Source organism: Coregonus lavaretus, assembly GCF_964263955.1.
Source record: "Coregonus lavaretus genome assembly, chromosome: 7".
Taxonomy (NCBI): Eukaryota; Metazoa; Chordata; class Actinopteri; order Salmoniformes; family Salmonidae; genus Coregonus; species Coregonus lavaretus.
The window spans coordinates 62,810,356-62,828,651 of NC_139994.1; the positions used below are offsets into that span (position 1 = coordinate 62,810,356).

The window sequence follows — 18,296 nt, forward strand, 5'->3', positions numbered from 1 at the left end:
CCAGCCCTATAGGAGTGTGCTGTTATTTGAGCTCCATTCCATCTTGGCCCAGCCCTATAGGAGTGTGCTGTTATTTGAGCTCCATTCCCTCTTGGCCCAGCCCTATAGGAGTGTGCTGTTATTTGAGCTCCATTCCATCTTGGCCCAGCCCTATAGGAGTGTGCTGTTATTTGAGCTCCATTCCATCTTGGCCCAGCCCTATAGGAGTGTGCTGTTATTTGAGCTCCATTCCCTCTTGGCCCAGCCCTATAGGAGTGTGCCGTTATTTGAGCTCCATTCCATCTTGGCCCAGCCCTATAGGAGTGTGCTGTTATTTGAGCTCCATTCCATCTTGGCCCAGCCCTATAGGAGTGTGCTGTTATTTGAGCTATATTCCCTCTTGGCCCATGTTATGATTCTCATTGAGAATCCCATCCCAAGACATCACTCTTTCTTGCACGGCACTACACAGATTAAATTAAATCACGTAATGAATATTCCCTACCAGGTCAGCGTGGCCCCGGACGTACACTTCCATTTATCTGGATGAGCTAATTAAAAACCCAGGCCACTCTCCATTCAGATCAGCTACTCTACAGGGATGGAGGGAGGATGGGTTGATACGCACAATTCACTTGAACTGGCCAGAAGTCTCGGAGAAAAAGTGTCCACAACACACACAGGTATACAGTCGTCCCTCTCACACAGACAGACGTATCTAGAGACCACAGGAAGTTGGTGGCACCTTAATTGGGGAGGACGGGCTCGTGGTGATGGCTGGAGCGGAATCAAATGGAACGCATTCGCTCTGTTCCAGTCATTATTATCTCTCTCACTCACCTCCCCACAGCCAACACAGTGACCTCTCCGTGGCTCCTCCTGTCTGCTATCCTCTTGGCGGAAACATGCCTCATCAGGGGCCACTTCTTGTGGTTGCAGCGGTTGCAGATGTTCCTGTGGCCCCCCATGCCTCCAATGGTGTGCAGGTGGTTGCAGGTGTGTTTGGCCGCCCCCGCCGGGGCACCGGGTGAGATGGGGGTCACTGGGGGGGAGCTGGGGGAGGTAGGGGAGGTGGGAGTCAGCGGTGGGCTGTGGAGGGACAGATGGACAAAGGGGTTAGAGAAAAGGAAGAGATTCCAGCACACTGGTGATACAGTCTACACATCCCTAGCACAGTCTTCACATTTTGCTGAGATTTGTGCAAAGTTGGTCGACACTTATTACAAAGAAATGCACGGCTGTAATGGCCGCCAAAAGGTGCTTCCACCAAGTAGTAACTTTGGGCTGTGAAGACATACGCTATCAAGACTTCTTCATTTTAAAATGTTTTATTAATCTCACAACGAGGAACGGTTTAAAAACCAGACGACCAGAATCTGACCTTAGTAGAAGACGTTGTAGTAGTCATGATCATGACCCCTGGTCCCGGAGAGCTACATGGTGTGAAGGCTCCAGAACAACAGTAACACACCCGATTCCACTAATCCAAGTCTTGTCCAAATAATTTTATTTGTGGGAAATATGGGATTCAGTGCAGTGACCAAAAAAAAACCCTGCGCAAACTGCTGTTCTTCATAACCGATGACCACCCCTTTGACACTAAATGTCCAAACTGCTGTTCTTCATAAACGATGACCACCCCTTTGACACTAAATGTCCAAACTGCTGTTCTTCATGACCGATGACCACCCCTTTGACACTAAATGTCCAAACTGCTGTTCTTCATAACCGATGACCACCCCTTTGACACTAAATGTCTAGAACTCAAAGTACGGTTCCCTTTCCAGGCGACCAGCTACCCTCTATTGTTTTGGCTTATCCTTAGGCAACCAGAAGCGGACCGGTGTGTGAAAGTGTGTGTATATCTGTGTAAAGTAGAGGAGTGAGTTTGTGGATGTATGTATATATACACTGAATATACCAAACATTAGGATTTAACATCAATAAGTGATCATAACGTTCACCTGGATTCACCTTGTCAGTCTACGGTGCATTCAGAAAGTATTCAGACCCCTTTTTTTTGTTACAGCCTTATTCTAAAATGAATTATTTCCCTCAAATCTACACACAATACCCCATAATAACAAAGCAAAAACAGGTTTGTAGAATGTTTTGCAAGTATTCAGACCCTTTGCTATGAGACTCGAAATTGAGCTCAGGTGCATCCTGTTTCCATTGATCATCCTTGAGATGTTTCTACACCTTGATTGGAGCCCACCTGTGGTAAATTAAATTAATTGGACATGATTTGGAAAGGCGCACACACCTGTCTATATAAGTTCCCATAGTTGACAGTGCATGTCAGAGCAAAAACCAAGCCGTGAGGTCGGAAGAGTTGTCCGTAGAGCTCCGAGGCAGGATTGAGTCTCTCCACAGATCTGGGGAAGGGTACCACAAAATGTATGCAGCATTGAAGGTCCCCAAGAACACAGTGGCCTCAATCATTTCTTAAAATTGAAGAAGTTTGGAACCACCAAGACTCTTCCTAGATCTGGCCGCCCGGCCAAACTGAGCAATTGGGGGAGAAGGGCCTTGGTCAGTTCCTCTGGGGAGATGGGAGAACCTTCCAGAAGGACAACCATCTCTGCAGCACTCCACCAATCAGGCCTTTATGGTAGAGTAGCGAGACTGAAGCCACTCCTCAGTAAAAGGCACATGACAGCCCGCTTGGGATTTTGCCAAAAGGCACCTAAAGGACTCTCAGGCCATGAGAAACAAGATTCTCTGGTTTGATGAAACCAAGATTGAACTCTTTGGCCTGAATGCCAAGCGTCACGTCTGGAGGAAACCTGGCACCATCCCTACGGTGAAGCATGGTGGTAGCAGCATCATACTGGTGGGATGTTTTTCAGTGGCAGGGATTGGGAGACTAGTCAGGATCGAGGGAAAGATGAACGGAGCAAAGTAGAGAGAGATCCTTGATGAAAACCTTCTCCAGAGCGCTCAGGACCTCACACTGGGGCGAAGGTTCACCTTCCAACAGGACAACAACCCTAAGCACACAGCCAAGACAACGCAGGAGTGGCTTCGGGACAAGTCTCTGAATGTCCTTGAGTGGCCCAGCCAGAGCCCGGAGTTGAACCCGATCGAACATCTCTGGAGAGACCTCAAAATAGCTGTGGAGAGACGCTCCCCATACAACCTGACAGAGCTTGAGAGGATCTGCAGGATCTGTCATACCCAAGAAGACTCAATGCTGTAATCGCTGCCAAAGGGGCTTCAACAAAGCACCGAGTACTTACGTAAATGTGACATTTCAGTCTTTCTTTTGAAATTATGTATTTGCAAAAAAATCTAAAAACCTGTTTTTGCTTTGTCATTATTGGGTATTGTATGTAGATTGATGAGGGGAAAAAACAACAATTTTAGAATAAGGCTGTAACGTAACAAAACGTGGAAAAAGTAGAGGGTCTGAATGCTTTCCGAATGCACTCTGTCATGGAAAGAGAAGATGTCCTTAATGTTTCGTATACTCAGTGTATTTGTAAAGTGGAAGAGTGTGTGTGAGGATCTGTGTGTAAAGTGGAAGAGTGTGAGGTCGTTTTAAGACCCTGTGGGAGACCTTAAGACCGTTCGTACGCATAAGAACCGTCTACCACTAACCCAATGTGTGTGTGAGTTTTCTCCTGGTCCAGAGAGGAGTAGTGTAATTACTTAAGTGGTGTCAGAGGGAATCAACACACCGCACTTTTATTTGTCTCTATGGAAATTGGCCTGGAATCTTTGGCCTGATGAAGGGGAGAGGGAGAGAGGAGAGGGAGAGATGAGAGGGAGAGAGGAGAGGGAGAGATGAGAGGGAGAGAGGAGCATAGATAAAGACTAGAGAGGGAAGAGAGAGACTGTGTTGAAAAAAAAAATAGGTTAGTTTGTTGCAAGACACTTAGTCAGCTGAAGAGATGGGGGAGTGATAAAGAAGGGATAAAAAAAGTGAGGAGAACAGGAGAGCTCACAGAGAAAGAGGGACAGAGAAAAAAATGTGGACAGACGGATGGTGGTGAGCTCACAGATAGAGGTATGGTGGAGGAGAGGGTAAGGAGAGGGGGATGGTGGTGAGCTCACAGACAGAGGTATGGTGGAGGAGAGGGTAAGGAGAGGGGGATGGTGGTGAGCTCACAGACAGAGGTATGGTGGAGGAGAGGGTAAGGAGAGGGGGATGGTGGTGAGCTCACAGACAGAGGTATGGTGGAGGAGAGGGTAAGGAGAGGGGGATGGTGGTGAGCTCACAGACAGAGGTATGGTGGAGGAGAGGGTAAGGAGAGGGGGATGGTGGTGAGCTCACAGACAGAGGTATGGTGGAGGAGAGGGTAAGGAGAGGGGGATGGTGGTGAGCTCACAGACAGAGGTATGGTGGAGGAGAGGGTAAGGAGAGGGGGATGGTGGTGAGCTCACAGACAGAGGTATGGTGGAGGAGAGGGTAAGGAGAGGGGGATGGTGGTGAGCTCACAGACAGAGGTATGGTGGAGGAGAGGGTAAGGAGAGGGGGATGGAGAGCTAGCACAGTAACAGGGCTGAGAGAGATTGTGGATTAATGATGAGAAAGAGAGAGGGCACTGCAGCAACTCGAGGAGAGGAAGTTAACTACCGCATCCAGAGATAGAGAAACAGAGAGAGGAGAGAGAAGGGAAGAGCGAGAAAGAAAAAGGGAGAGAGGGGAAAGAGTGAGCGAGCGAGAGAACAGGGAAGACAGAGAGAAGAGGGAAGAGAAGGATGAGAGCTAGCACAGTAACAGAACAGAGAAACTGTGGATTAATGATGAGAGAGGGGCACTGCAGCAAGTCGAGGAGAGGAAGTTAACCACGCATCCAGAGATAGAGGAAGAGGGAAAAGAGAGAGCGAGAGAGAGAGAGAGAGATGGGGACGGAAGAGAGAAAGAGAGAGAGAGGGGGGGGGGCGGAAGAGAGAGAGGGGGGGGGGGCGGAAGAGAGAGAGAGAAGGGGGGATGGAAGAGAGAGAGAGGGGGGGACGAGAGAGAGAGAGGGGGGATGAGAGAGAGAGAGGGGGGGGCGAGAGAGCGAGGGGAGAGAGCGAGGCGAGCGAGGGGAGAGAGCGAGCGAGCGAGGGGAGAGAGAGAGCGAGCGAGCGAGCGGAGAGAGAGAGCGAGCGAGCGGAGAGAGAGAGCGAGCGAGGGGAGAGAGAGCGAGCGAGGGGAGAGAGAGCGAGCGAGGGGAGAGAGAGCGAGCGAGGGGAGAGAGAGCGAGCGAGGGGAGAGAGAGAGCGAGCGGAGAGAGAGAGCGAGCGAGGGGAGAGAGAGAGCGAGGGGAGAGAGAGAGCGAGGGGAGAGAGCGAGCGAGGGGAGAGAGCGAGCGAGCGAGGGGAGAGAGAGAGCGAGCGAGGGGAGAGAGAGAGCGAGCGAGGGGAGAGAGAGAGCGAGCGAGGGGAGAGAGAGAGCGAGCGAGGGGAGAGAGAGAGCGAGCGAGGGGAGAGAGAGAGCGAGCGAGGGAGAGAGAGAGAGCGAGCGAGGGGAGAGAGAGAGCGAGCGGAGAGAGCGAGCGGAGAGAGCGAGCGAGCGAGGGGAGAGAGCGAGCGAGGGGAGAGAGCGAGCGAGGGAGAGAGAGCGAGCGGAGAGAGAGCGAGCGAGCGAGGGGAGAGAGAGAGCGAGCGAGGGGAGAGAGAGAGCGAGCGAGGGGAGAGAGAGAGCGAGCGAGGGGAGAGAGAGAGCGAGCGAGGGGAGAGAGAGAGCGAGCGGAGAGAGCGAGCGAGCGGAGAGAGCGAGCGAGGGGAGAGAGCGAGCGAGGGGAGAGAGCGAGCGAGGGGGAGAGAGCGAGCGGAGAGAGAGAGCGAGCGAGCGAGGGGAGAGAGAGAGCGAGCGAGGGGAGAGAGAGAGCGAGCGAGGGGAGAGAGAGAGCGAGCGAGGGGAGAGAGAGAGCGAGCGAGGGGAGAGAGAGAGCGAGCGAGGGGAGAGAGAGAGCGAGCGAGGGGAGAGAGAGAGCGAGCGAGGGGAGAGAGAGAGCGAGCGAGGGGAGAGAGAGAGCGAGCGAGGGGAGAGAGAGAGCGAGCGAGGGGAGAGAGAGAGCGAGCGAGGGGAGAGAGAGAGCGAGCGAGGGTAGAGAGAGAGCGAGCGAGGGGAGAGAGAGAGAGCGAGCGAGCGGAGAGAGAGCGAGCGAGCGAGCGGAGAGAGAGCGAGCGAGCGAGCGGAGAGAGAGCGAGCGAGCGGAGAGAGAGCGAGCGAGCGGAGAGAGAGCGAGCGAGCGGAGAGAGAGCGAGCGAGCGGAGAGAGAGCGAGCGAGCGGAGAGAGAGCGAGCGAGCGGAGAGAGAGCGAGCGAGCGGAGAGAGAGAGAGCGAGCGGAGAGAGAGAGAGCGAGCGGAGAGAGAGAGCGAGCGGAGAGAGAGAGCGAGCGGGGAGAGAGAGAGCGAGCGGAGAGAGAGAGAGCGAGGGGAGAGAGAGAGCGAGGGGAGAGAGAGAGAGCGAGGGGAGAGAGAGAGAGCGAGGGGAGAGAGAGAGAGCGAGCGGAGAGAGAGAGAGCGAGCGGAGAGAGAGAGAGCGAGCGGAGAGAGAGAGAGCGAGCGGAGAGAGAGAGAGCGAGCGGAGAGAGAGAGAGCGAGCGGAGAGAGAGAGAGCGAGCGGAGAGAGAGAGAGCGAGCGGAGAGAGAGAGAGCGAGCGGAGAGAGAGAGAGCGAGCGGAGAGAGAGAGAGCGAGCGGAGAGAGAGAGCGAGCGGAGGAGAGAGAGCGAGCGGGGAAGAGAGAGAGAGCGAGGGAGAGAGAGAGAGAGCGAGGGAGAGAGAGAGCGAGGGGAGAGAGAGAGAGCGAGGGGAGAGAGAGAGAGCGAGGGAGAGAGAGAGAGAGAGCGAGCGGAGAGAGAGAGAGCGAGCGGAGAGAGAGAGAGCGAGCGGAGAGAGAGAGAGAGAGCGAGCGGAGAGAGAGAGAGCGAGCGGAGAGAGAGAGAGCGAGGGGAGAGAGAGAGAGCGAGGGGAGAGAGAGAGCGAGGGGAGAGAGAGAGCGAGGGGAGAGAGAGAGAGCGAGGGGAGAGAGAGAGAGCGAGGGGAGAGAGAGAGAGCGAGGGGAGAGAGAGAGAGCGAGGGGAGAGAGAGAGAGCGAGGGGAGAGAGAGAGCGAGCGAGGGGAGAGAGAGAGAGCGAGCGAGGGGAGAGAGAGAGCGAGCGATGGGAGAGAGAGCGAGCGAGCGAGGGGAGAGAGAGAGCGAGCGAGGGGAGAGAGAGAGCGAGCGAGGGGAGAGAGAGAGCGAGCGAGGGGAGAGAGAGAGCGAGCGAGGGGAGAGAGAGAGCGAGCGAGGGGAGAGAGAGAGCGAGCGAGGGGAGAGAGAGAGCGAGCGAGGGGAGAGAGAGAGCGAGCGAGGGGAGAGAGAGAGCGAGCGAGGGGAGAGAGAGAGCGAGGGGAGAGAGAGAGAGCGAGCGGAGAGAGAGAGAGCGAGCGAGCGGAGAGAGAGAGAGCGAGCGAGCGGAGAGAGAGAGAGCGAGCGAGCGGAGAGAGAGAGCGAGCGAGCGGAGAGAGAGAGCGAGCGAGCGGAGAGAGAGAGCGAGCGAGCGGAGAGAGAGAGCGAGCGAGCGGAGAGAGAGAGCGAGCGAGCGGAGAGAGAGAGCGAGCGAGCGGAGAGAGAGAGCGAGCGAGCGGAGAGAGAGAGCGAGCGAGCGGAGAGAGAGAGAGCGAGCGAGCGGAGAGAGAGAGAGCGAGCGGGGAGAGAGAGAGAGCGAGGGGAGAGAGAGAGAGCGAGGGGAGAGAGAGAGAGCGAGGGGAGAGAGAGAGAGCGAGGGGAGAGAGAGAGAGCGAGGGGAGAGAGAGAGAGCGAGGGGAGAGAGAGAGCGAGGGGAGAGAGATAGCGAGGGGAGAGAGCGAGAGCGAGGGGAGAGAGAGAGAGCGAGGGGAGAGAGAGAGAGCGAGGGGAGAGAGAGAGAGCGAGGGGAGAGAGAGAGAGCGAGGGGAGAGAGCGAGCGAGGGGAGAGAGCGAGCGAGGGGAGAGAGCGAGCGAGGGGAGAGATAGAGGGGGGGGGGGGGAAATGGTCCAGTTGCACAAAATACTAATTCCAGCTAGACACTGTTGCCCTACAGCACACAAAAAAAAAAACTATACATACCTCGGCCTAAACATCAGCACCACAGGTAACTTCCACAAAGCTGTGAACGATCTGAGAGACAAGGCAAGAAGGGTCTTTCTATGCAATCAAAAGGAACATAGAATTCGACATACCAAATAGGATCTGGCTAAAAATACCCATTGCCCTTTATGGTTGTGAGGTCTGGGGTCCGCTCACCAACCAAGAATTCACAAAATTGGACAAACACAAAATTGAGACTCTGCATGCAGAAATCTGCAAAAACATCCTCCGTGTACAACGTAAAACAACAAATAATGCATGCAGAGCACAATTAGGCCGATACCCACTAATTATCAAAATCCAGAAAAGAGCCATTAAATTCTACAACCACCTAAAAGGAAGCGATTCCCAAACCTTCCATAACAAAGCCATCACCTTCAGAGAGATTAACCTGGAGAAGCGTCCCCTAAGCAAGCTGGTCCTGGGGCTCTGTTCACAAACACAAACAGACCCCACAGAGCCCCAGGACAGCAACACAATTAGACCCAACCAAATCATAACAAAAACATAATTACTTGACACATTGGAAAGAATTAACAAAAAAACTGAGCAAACTAGAAGGCTATTTGGCCCTAAACAGAGAGTACACAGTGTCAGAATACCTGACCACTGTGACTGACCCAAAATTAAAGGAAAGCTTTGACTATGTACAGACTCAGTGAGCATAGTCTTGCTATTGAGAGAGGCTGCCGTAGGCAGACCTGGCTCTCAAGAGAAGACAGGCTATGTGCACACTGCCCACAAAATGAGGTGGAAACTGAGCTGCACGTTCTAACCTCCTACCAAATGTATGACCATATTAGAGACACATATTTCCCTCAGATTTCAGAGATCCACAAAGAACTTGAAAACAAACCCAATTTTGATAAACTCCCTTATCTACTGGGTGAAATACCAGTGTGCCATCACAGCAGCAAGATTTGTGACCTGTTGCCACAAGAAAAAGGGCAACCAGTGAAGAACAAACACCATTGAAAGTACAAGTTGGTGGTCTGTTGATATCCCTCTGGTGGTGTGGGGGTTGTGCTTTGGCAAAGTGGGTGGGGTTATATCCTGTCTGGTTGGTCCTCTCCGGGGGTATCGTCGGACGGGGCCACAGTTTCTCCCGACCTCCCCGTCTCAGCCTCCAGTATCTATGCTGCAATAGACTATGTGCTGGGGGGCTAGGGTCAGTCTGTTATATCTGGTGTTATTCTCCTGTCTTATCTAGTGTCCTGTGTGAATTTAAGTATGCTCCCTCTAATTCTCTCTCTCTCTCCCTCCCCTCCCGGAGGACCTGAGCCCTAGGACCATGCCTCAGGACTACCTGGCCTGATGACTCCTGGCTGTCCCCAGTCCACCTGGTCCTCTCTCCCTCCCCTCCCGGAGGACCTGAGCCCTAGGACCATGCCTCAGGACTACCTGGCCTGATGACTCCTGGCTGTCCCCAGTCCACCTGGTCGTGCTGCTGCTCCAGTTTAAACTCTTCTGCCTGCGGCTATGGAACCCTGACCTGTTCACCGGACGTGCTACCTTGTCCCAGACCTGCTGTTTTCAACTCTCTCTCTCTACCGCACCTGCTATTTCAACCTCTAAATGCCCGGCTATGAAAAGCCAAGTGACATTTACTTCTGATGTACTGACCTGTTGCAACCTCTACAACCACTGTGATTATTATTTGACCCTGCTGGTCATCTATGAACGTTTGAACATCTTGGAGAAAAATCTGGCCTTAATGGCCATGTACTGTTATATTCTCCACCCGGCACAGCCAGAAGGGGACTGGCCACCCCTCAGAGCCTGGTTCCTCTCTAGGTTTCTGCCTTTCTAGGGAGTTTTTCCTAGCCACCGTGCTTCTACATCTGCATTGCTTGCTGTTTGGGGTTTTAGGCTGGGTTTCTGTATAGCACTTTGTGACATCTGCTGATGTAAAAAGGGCTTTATAAATACATTTGATTGATTGAACCCATATTTATGTTTATTTATTTTCCCTTTCGTACTTTAACTATTTGCACATTGTTACAACACCGTATATAGACATAATGTGTGTGAGTGTAATGTTTACTGTTTCTCCTTTTATTCATTTAGGCAATGTAAACATATATGTTTCCCATGCCAATAAAGCCCTTTGAATTGAATTGAGAGAGAAAGCTGCACGGTGAGCACGGAGCGTCGTTGGGAAATGAGTGCTGTCCCGTCTCGCGGACTTTGCCGGAATACCCAATGCCATACCTCATCCTGCCTCGCTACGATTTATTCATCCCGACACATCTCTCCCTCTCCCTCTCCCCCTCCCCCTCCCCCTCCCTCCCTCCCTCTCCACCTCCCTCCCCCTCCCTCCCCCTCCCTCCAGATGAGTGTGTGGGTGTGTCTGTTCTTTGATGGACAAGGCTCTTTCTATGAACTGTAAAGTCAGACCTACTCACCATTCACAGCAACAAAGACATTCTCAATGAAACTGTCAAGAGGTCATGTCACTATTATGAATCAGGCTGCTTTCTGCCTATCCTGAGCTGTTTAGTAAGTCAATGCTAGTATAAATGTAGGTAGCCATAGTTTCATTTCCAGTCTCTGTGAAATGACTGGTCCCCTTTGGGGTGCACCGATTCCGCAATCAGAATGACCATATAATAATAAGATCATATTGATATTGTGAGTCGTAAAAGTCCTGGGTGTGCTGGCCTCAATCCAAACTCACTAAGCCATAAAGACTGTCTGAGAGACCAGCTCGACTTTGACCCAAAGACACCACTTGAGCTCGGGGCCAAAAAAAAAAAAAAAAAAAAAACATAAGGGAGACAACATTGCCATCTAGTGGCTAGGAAAGTAATCACACCTAAGTGGTACTGTATCCTTGGAAACCAGCCCTAAAAACTCTCCCTTTGGTGGAATTTTAGAACATTTTCATAGGCCTCGACGTTAATGACATCAGACAACCTTAAGAGAGGTTGTGAGTTACTTTAAATGTTCCATTTCAGATTTGATGCATATTTAATGAGTGCTGGTAGTTTGACTTAGGGCAGCCAGCAGCAGAGTTTTATTACAGAAGCCATGACAGTATACTTACCCATCTGAGTCTATGCTGGTTTCAGGAACCATGGCTTTGAGGGCATCGGAGTTCGCTGTAGAGATAGATAGTAGAGAGAGACAGAGAGAGACAGAGACAGAGACAGAGACAGAGACAGAGACAGAGACAGAGAGAGAGAGAGAGACAGAGAGAGAGAGAGAGAGAGAGAGAGAGAGACAGAGAGAAAATATGGCGTGGGAATTAGCAAGGAGAACGCGGAAGCGACATCAAAAGGGGAAACATTTATTGGAATATGGTTGTAGCCGATAAGCCCCAAACACAATTAAATGGTGCACTGCATTCAATTACCGGGAGCACATTCAGTCCTCAGAATATAACCTCTGCGTGTAGGCTATGTAAGAATGCATTATGAAAACAACAGTGTCTTCTTGAAATATGGGACACATTAGGGCTATAATTAATAAGCCATTACTAAGTATGAAGACAAAAAGTATGGGACAAGAGTATCCACATATTGGTCGACACTTTGAAAGTCATATTGATAAGGACAATTTAAAAATAAAAAATATGTTACACATATTTAATTACTACATCACTAATAACCTATAACAAATGAGGGCAAATGTCAATGTGCTTCAAGGACACGTGATTAGCAGTATAGGAACATATTGGCTAACACTTCAGTCGACAATAACTAAATCCATAAACAGATATGAGGACAGACGTGTGGAAACAGGACCATGTGTACGTCCTGTTTCCTCTAGTCAGTCAAAACAAGCCGATTGCCCCACTAACTATGACTGTGCATTACACTATAAGCCTACCATCATATTATCGGTTATCATCTTATCATCTTATCATGTCTGGCTAGAGGGCATTTCAACACACCTTTGTTATCACCTGGAAGGAAGGAGAGTATTAGTAAGTACTAAGTCCGTAAGGGTTTGTGCAGCATGCCACGTGAGCGGGAAAAAGCTTTGAGTTGAAGACTTCCTATATCGTCATAAAATCAGGCAATATGGCCCTATTAAGACTGGCTCCCAGAATGTGTGTGTGGGCGTGTGCACGTATGTGTGTGTGTGTCACACAATGTAACCTAATGAGGGTGAGTCAATGGTACGGTACTGGTGCTATCAATATACTTGTGATAACCTTGTGATACAACAGGATGGGGAATTCCACTCCGTTTACAAATCTATTGTAGCTATACAGCAGCTTCAGTAATTAGTGTACCATGTAAAACCACAGACCTACTCACCTCTACCGGATATCAGACAGGGAAACACACACACACACACACACACCACACACACCCACACACACCACACCACCCCCTGTTAAAGACAGTGTGGTGGGAGAGGGCGACATCTCAGCACCAAGAGGTCTGATAGAACTGGGAAGTGACCTTTTGTTTGGCAGGGGGATTAAAAATCTACTTCCTGTCAACATCACCAGTTGTCTGGAGGGGAGTAGACAGCAGTGATCCACCATCTATAGACAAATCACTAGTTACAGTACTGTTGCCTAGTTACCTTCATTCTCCATGATGTATTGAACGATCTGTCCCACTGTGTCGTCGTTGCCCTCAACGTAGGTGTCGTTCAGCTCTGTAGAGAAACACACACAATTACAAAGAGAGCTCAATAAACACTGGAATACATTACTCTTCGCTGGCATGAAAGGCTGTGACTAACGTTCATTAGAAAGGCAAACATGATACCTGAGATGTAAAGGTACCTTACCAGACAGATGTTTCATCATAGGTCACTTATGTAATACACTGGGGGTTTGCCACAACACACAGTTAGGGCTGGGCAATACGGCCAAAATATCATATTGGATATCAAAATTATACAGTATTTCATGTTTTTTAATAATCATTTGTTTTAGGAGTTGTGCGTGACCCTAGGGGGGCAAAACACATACATTCTAAGTGATTTAAAATGGGTCTTTCTCCATTCTGATCGTTCAATTCAACCCTAAATAATTTTCAGCATTTTGATCAATTTCTGCACTTCCTGCACTCATTTGAGATCATTTCCACGTAGGGCTGCACGAAATGGGCAAACAAACCAGGCCTTATTTTTAACTCAAATGTTGCAATCCCCAAAGCCAACACCTCCATTGGTCGCCATTCCTTCCAGTTCTCTGCTGCCAATGACTGGAACGAACTGCAAAAATCTCTGAAGCTGGAGACTCTTATCTCCCTCACTAACTTTAAGCATAAGTTGTCAGAGCAGCTTACCGATCACTGCACCTGAACACAGCCTTTCTGAAATTTGCCCACCCAACTACCTCATCCCCATATTATTTATTTTGCTAATTTGCACCCCAATCTCTCTATTTGCACATCATCTTTTGCACATCTATCACTCCAGTGTTAATACAAAATTGTAACTATTTTGCACTATGGCCTATTTATTGCCTTACCTCCATAACTTACTACATTCGCACACACACACATATATATTTGTATTTTTGACTTGTTTACCCCATATGTAACTCTGTGTTGTTGTTTTTAATCGCACTGCTTTGCTTTATCTTAGCCAGGTCGCAGTTGTAAATGAGAACTTGTTCTCAACTGGCTTACCTGGTTAAATAAAAAATACAAAAAATTGCGATTTGACTTGCGATTTAGAGCAAAACACTTGGGTGAACTGTTGGAATCATGGAAATAGAATGATTATTATAATTCTATAGTTAGAATATAATAGTGGGCACTTTGAATACAGTGTTGTTTGACATGACAACGAAAGAAAATCCCAGGGAGGAGTTATTGTGGCAATGTAGGAACCAAAGTGTTGATAAGTGTTTTCTAGGGGAACCTATAATCTTTGCCTACATTTAAATGTTCTCATAGCTACTTCATGTAGTAAACATATTTTGCTTTGCGTATTCCTCTTTGATTTAGAAGATGCTGTTGCACAAAACAACATGCTGATTGAGGTCTACACCATCCCTGGTATCATCAGGCTGTAGAGCTAGTTACAGTTGCTCTGACTCCGTACACTTATTCGCTAGCGATTAGCAGCTAACAAGATTCAGGTCAAACTTGCTAAGAAAAGACAAAGTAGCTATTTGCAGATGTAAGAAACACAAATGAATAGTGTAATTATAGAACGATAGTGGATTTACATTAAGAAGTAAAGTGAAAACAGCATCGTTGTCATCAATATTGTTGCATGTGCTGCATTGACCATACAGACTGAACGCAACTGTCTCTTGGTCGAGGAACACTCCTTGAGTGGCAAGGGCGGGGCTAGGTCTGTGTGGAAAGCGGCATGGAGAGAGAGAGAGAGAGCGGTGAGAGTGATGACTCAAGTAGCGAAAGAAACTACAAAAATGGACGTTACACACGGCAAATCACATTTAAAGAAACCAAACATTCAGAGAGAAGGCCAAGTGTGTGCAAAGCTGTCATCAAGGCAAAGGGTGGCTACTATGAAGAATCTCAAATATAAAAATATACTTTGATGTATTTAACCATTTGTTGGTTACTACATGATTCCATATGTGTTATTTCATAGTTTTGATGTCTTCACTATTATTCTACAATGTAGAAAATATTTATTTTAAATAAAGAAAAACCTTGGAATGAGTAGGGTGTCCAAACTGTTGACTGGTACTGTACATGTCATCCGATACCTGGGGATAAGCCTTAGGATTTAATGGGGCTTAAAGGATGAATGACACTCCGGTAGATAGCCTAGTAGCCCGTCTTTGCCTTGTGTGGAAAACACACCGTATGGTGTCTGTTGACTGGGTGACCCAGTGGAAGGTAATACTTCCTGTGTTCAAGATAAGACACTCACAGTGTGTAGTACATGGACAGCTGCTACACAATTAAAAAAAAGAGTCCCCATTCACATTGGCGGGTACTGTTGAAACCAGGGACAGAATTGTATTCAGTAGGGGAGAAAGTGTTTTGAAACAGGGAGGTAGTTGCTAAACTTGTCCAACTGGAAGAACACAGATTTACATTTCCCGTTGCAAAAAGGTTTTGCCTTTTACTTCTTAATGTAAATCCACTATCGTTCTATAATTACACTATTCATTTGTGTTTCTTACATCTGCAAATAGCTACTTTGTCTTTTCTTAGCAAGTTTGGCCTGAATCTTGTTAGCTGCTAATCGCTAGCGAATAAGTGTACGGAGTCAGAGCAACTGTAACTAGCTCTACAGCCTGATGATACCAGGGATGGTGTAGACCTCAATCAGCATGTTGTTTTGTGCAACAGCATCTTCTAAATCAAAGAGGAATACGCAAAGCAAAATATGTTTACTACATGAAGTAGCTATGAGAACATTTACATGTAGGCAAAGATTATAGGGTCCCCTAGAAAACACTTGGGTTCCTACACTGTCACAATAACTCCTCCCTGGGATTTTCATTCGTTGTCATGTCAAACACTGTATTCAAAGTGCCCAGTATTATATTCTAATGTTATAATAATCATTCTATGCCCATGATTCCAACAGTTCACCCAAGTGTTTTGCTCTAAATCGCAAGTCAAATCGCATTTATTATTAGTATTTTTTTTTACCTTTATTTAACCAGGTAAGCTAGTTGAGAACAAGTTCTCATTTACAAATGCGACCTGGCCAAGATAAAGCAAAGCAGTGCGATAAAAACAACACAGAGTTACATATTGCCCTACTGAACAAAACCCATCCCTTAGATTAAAAAGATAGATCTATATCGCGTTGTGAAACATTCTTAAAAATGGCCTCTGCACCCCCCCCATCCCATTTACAGTAACCCCCCTTTCCAACACCGCTATCCCATCTACAGTAACCCCCCCCCCCCCCCCCCCAACCCAACCCATTTCCAGTAACCTCCCCTTTCCTTCTCTAACCCTGGTTGAGTCAGAGTTGAACCAGGAAGTGGAGTGGAAAATAAACAGGGTTCTTTCCAACACTTTTGTTTCTAAAAAATGTGGAAGGAGGAGGGGTTGGGCCTGGAGAGACTTGAGAGGTTTCAGACAATCAGTGGCTAAAATGTCATTTTTGGTCCACCAGCCACTGTGGCAAGTAGATGACAAATCTACCAGCCACTCAGATTTTTTTACCAGGCTAAATATTTGTTCACCATAATTGCATCAAAACACACAAAAACAGATTAGCAAAAATATTAGAGATGAGACAAAAATGTCCAGCTTCCCCTTTAAGGGCGGGAGGTTACCGTGGTAACAGGGCCACTCCAGTCCTGTCACGTGTTTCTGTGTGTGAGAAATTTGGGATCTCTTTGCTATCAGTTGAAACAGCAGACTCAAACTAACGTTGAAAAACCGAGCTTGTGAACAAAACCCATGTAAATTGACAAGAAACACTGGGACAAAGTCTCACTTTGTAGACTTTGGAGTAAATTAGATCAACGTATGCCTGTTCGCAGCGCCTCCAAAAATGAATCGATCAGCGCTTCACTCCAGTGTGCACAGATCCCCTATCAGGCAGTCTTGCTGCGCGTAGTGGGATATAGGATTCGTCTTTCTTTGTGCAATTAGCAGCTATGAAACAAAACAGCAGAAATACAGCTACAGCAGCATGATTCTAACGATAACTCGCGTCGCACATGTGCTCATACTTGACTTTTGACTATTTTTATTAGTTAATGTAATGATTGCACTGTAGAGACCTGCAAATTGACCACCTGCCAACGTGGCTTGTGAAATTGACATTCGTACCCGCCAATACCTAAATCTACCCGCATTTGGCGGGTGTTCGTTCTATGCCCTGCAGACAGTAGCGTAGACTAAAGGCCCAACGTCTAATGGGAATGCCATAGTCCTAGTAAAGAAACCTCTCCATTCTGTAGGTGAAAGGGGAGAGTGGAAAGAAAACTCACTTATCCATTACTAAGACCGCAATCTCAACCTTCCTTTACGAGAAACCAGGCATGCAGTTCTATGGCAATGGCTTTAATAGGTGGTAGACAAAAGAAAGAACAGGTGAGAGAGAACAGAGAAACTCTTTCACTCTCCTGCATGGAGCTCACGTTTATTGCCCCTCCACATGCCTGTGTTGTAACTCGGGCAAGCTAAGGTAGACCAGAAAATGCCGACGTTCACATTGATGAGAAACTATTGCGACATCTTCCATATCCTTAAAAAGACAATCTAAACACTATACCGTATCTTGCCTTGGTCACTCAGGAAATCTTAAACACTATACCATATCTTGCCTAGGTCACTCAGGAAATCTAAACACTATACCGTATCTTGCCTTGGTCACTCAGGAAATCTAAACACTATACCGTATCTTGCCTAGGTCACTCAGGAAATCTAAACACTATACCGTATCTTGCCTAGGTCACTCAGGAAATCTAAACACTATACCGTATCTTGCCTAGGTCACTCAGGAAATCTAAACACTATACCGTATCTTGCCTAGGTCACTCAGGAAATCTTAAACACTAACCAATAAGATGATGTTCTAGTAGGGAAAGTGTTTACAAGGAACATCCAATCCTAAACCTAACAGTCTTCACCAAGGTTTCTCTCAATAGACCTTGGGCCTTCAGTAGAGAGGTTTCGAAAAACGCACCCGTCTCAATGCATAACTCCCTATCCAAGAAACCAGTTTGCAAGTCATGACTCATGACCATAACAATAGCATAGAGAACCAAACTGGTGAGAACAGAACTTTCCCGTCAGTTAACACAGGTGACTTTGAGTGAAGAGTGTTATTGTGTACAGAGGGTTGTGACCCGTTAGCTCACAACCCGGGTTGGGTTGCATATGAACCCCTTAATGAGAAAATATCATCTTCATTTTTCTTTCCCCTCACCTGCGCACATCTCCAGATCCTTCTTTTCCTCCTCCGCTGCCCGGGCCGCCTCCTCCTCATCCTCAGCTTCGGTGGTGCAGCGGTAACCCTTCCTCTTCAGGACGTGGCAGATCAGGACCCCCAGGAGACCCAGGAGGAAGAAGACAGGCACCAGAACGAAGGCTATGTACTCTGGCTTCACCTGTTCGTCTACTCCACTGCTGCTGCCTCCGCCCACTGTCTGACCCGCTAGAATCAGGGGGACAGGGGGGAGGAGGCAGATGGAGGGGAGAGAGATTGAAAGAGGGGATAGAAAGAGATGGTGGGATAAGGAGAGAGGTGATGAGGAGGAGAGATAGTAAAGGGGGATGAAAGAAGAGGAAGATAGGAAAACAAGACCATTGAACAGATGGATAATGCATGTGTGGTAATCACAAGACACTCCATTAGTCAACATTCAATTCACTTTCCTACCTAGGCCCCACTGCCAACA

General features: G+C 48.3%; 1 protein-coding gene across 1 annotated transcript in view; it reads right to left on the minus strand.

The window, feature by feature from the left end:
• LOC311133002 (RELT-like protein 1) overlaps nucleotides 1-18,296 on the minus strand; it is a 35,707-nt gene that overhangs the window by 10,302 nt on the left and 7,109 nt on the right. The window contains exons 3-6 of the mRNA XM_084166420.1: nucleotides 17,825-18,052; nucleotides 12,572-12,646; nucleotides 11,079-11,133; nucleotides 820-1,068 (exon numbers count right to left, since the gene is read on the minus strand). Of these exons, the coding sequence (XP_084022546.1) occupies nucleotides 820-1,068; nucleotides 11,079-11,133; nucleotides 12,572-12,646; nucleotides 17,825-18,052 (607 nt within the window). The remainder of the gene's footprint in view (nucleotides 1-819; nucleotides 1,069-11,078; nucleotides 11,134-12,571; nucleotides 12,647-17,824; nucleotides 18,053-18,296) is intronic.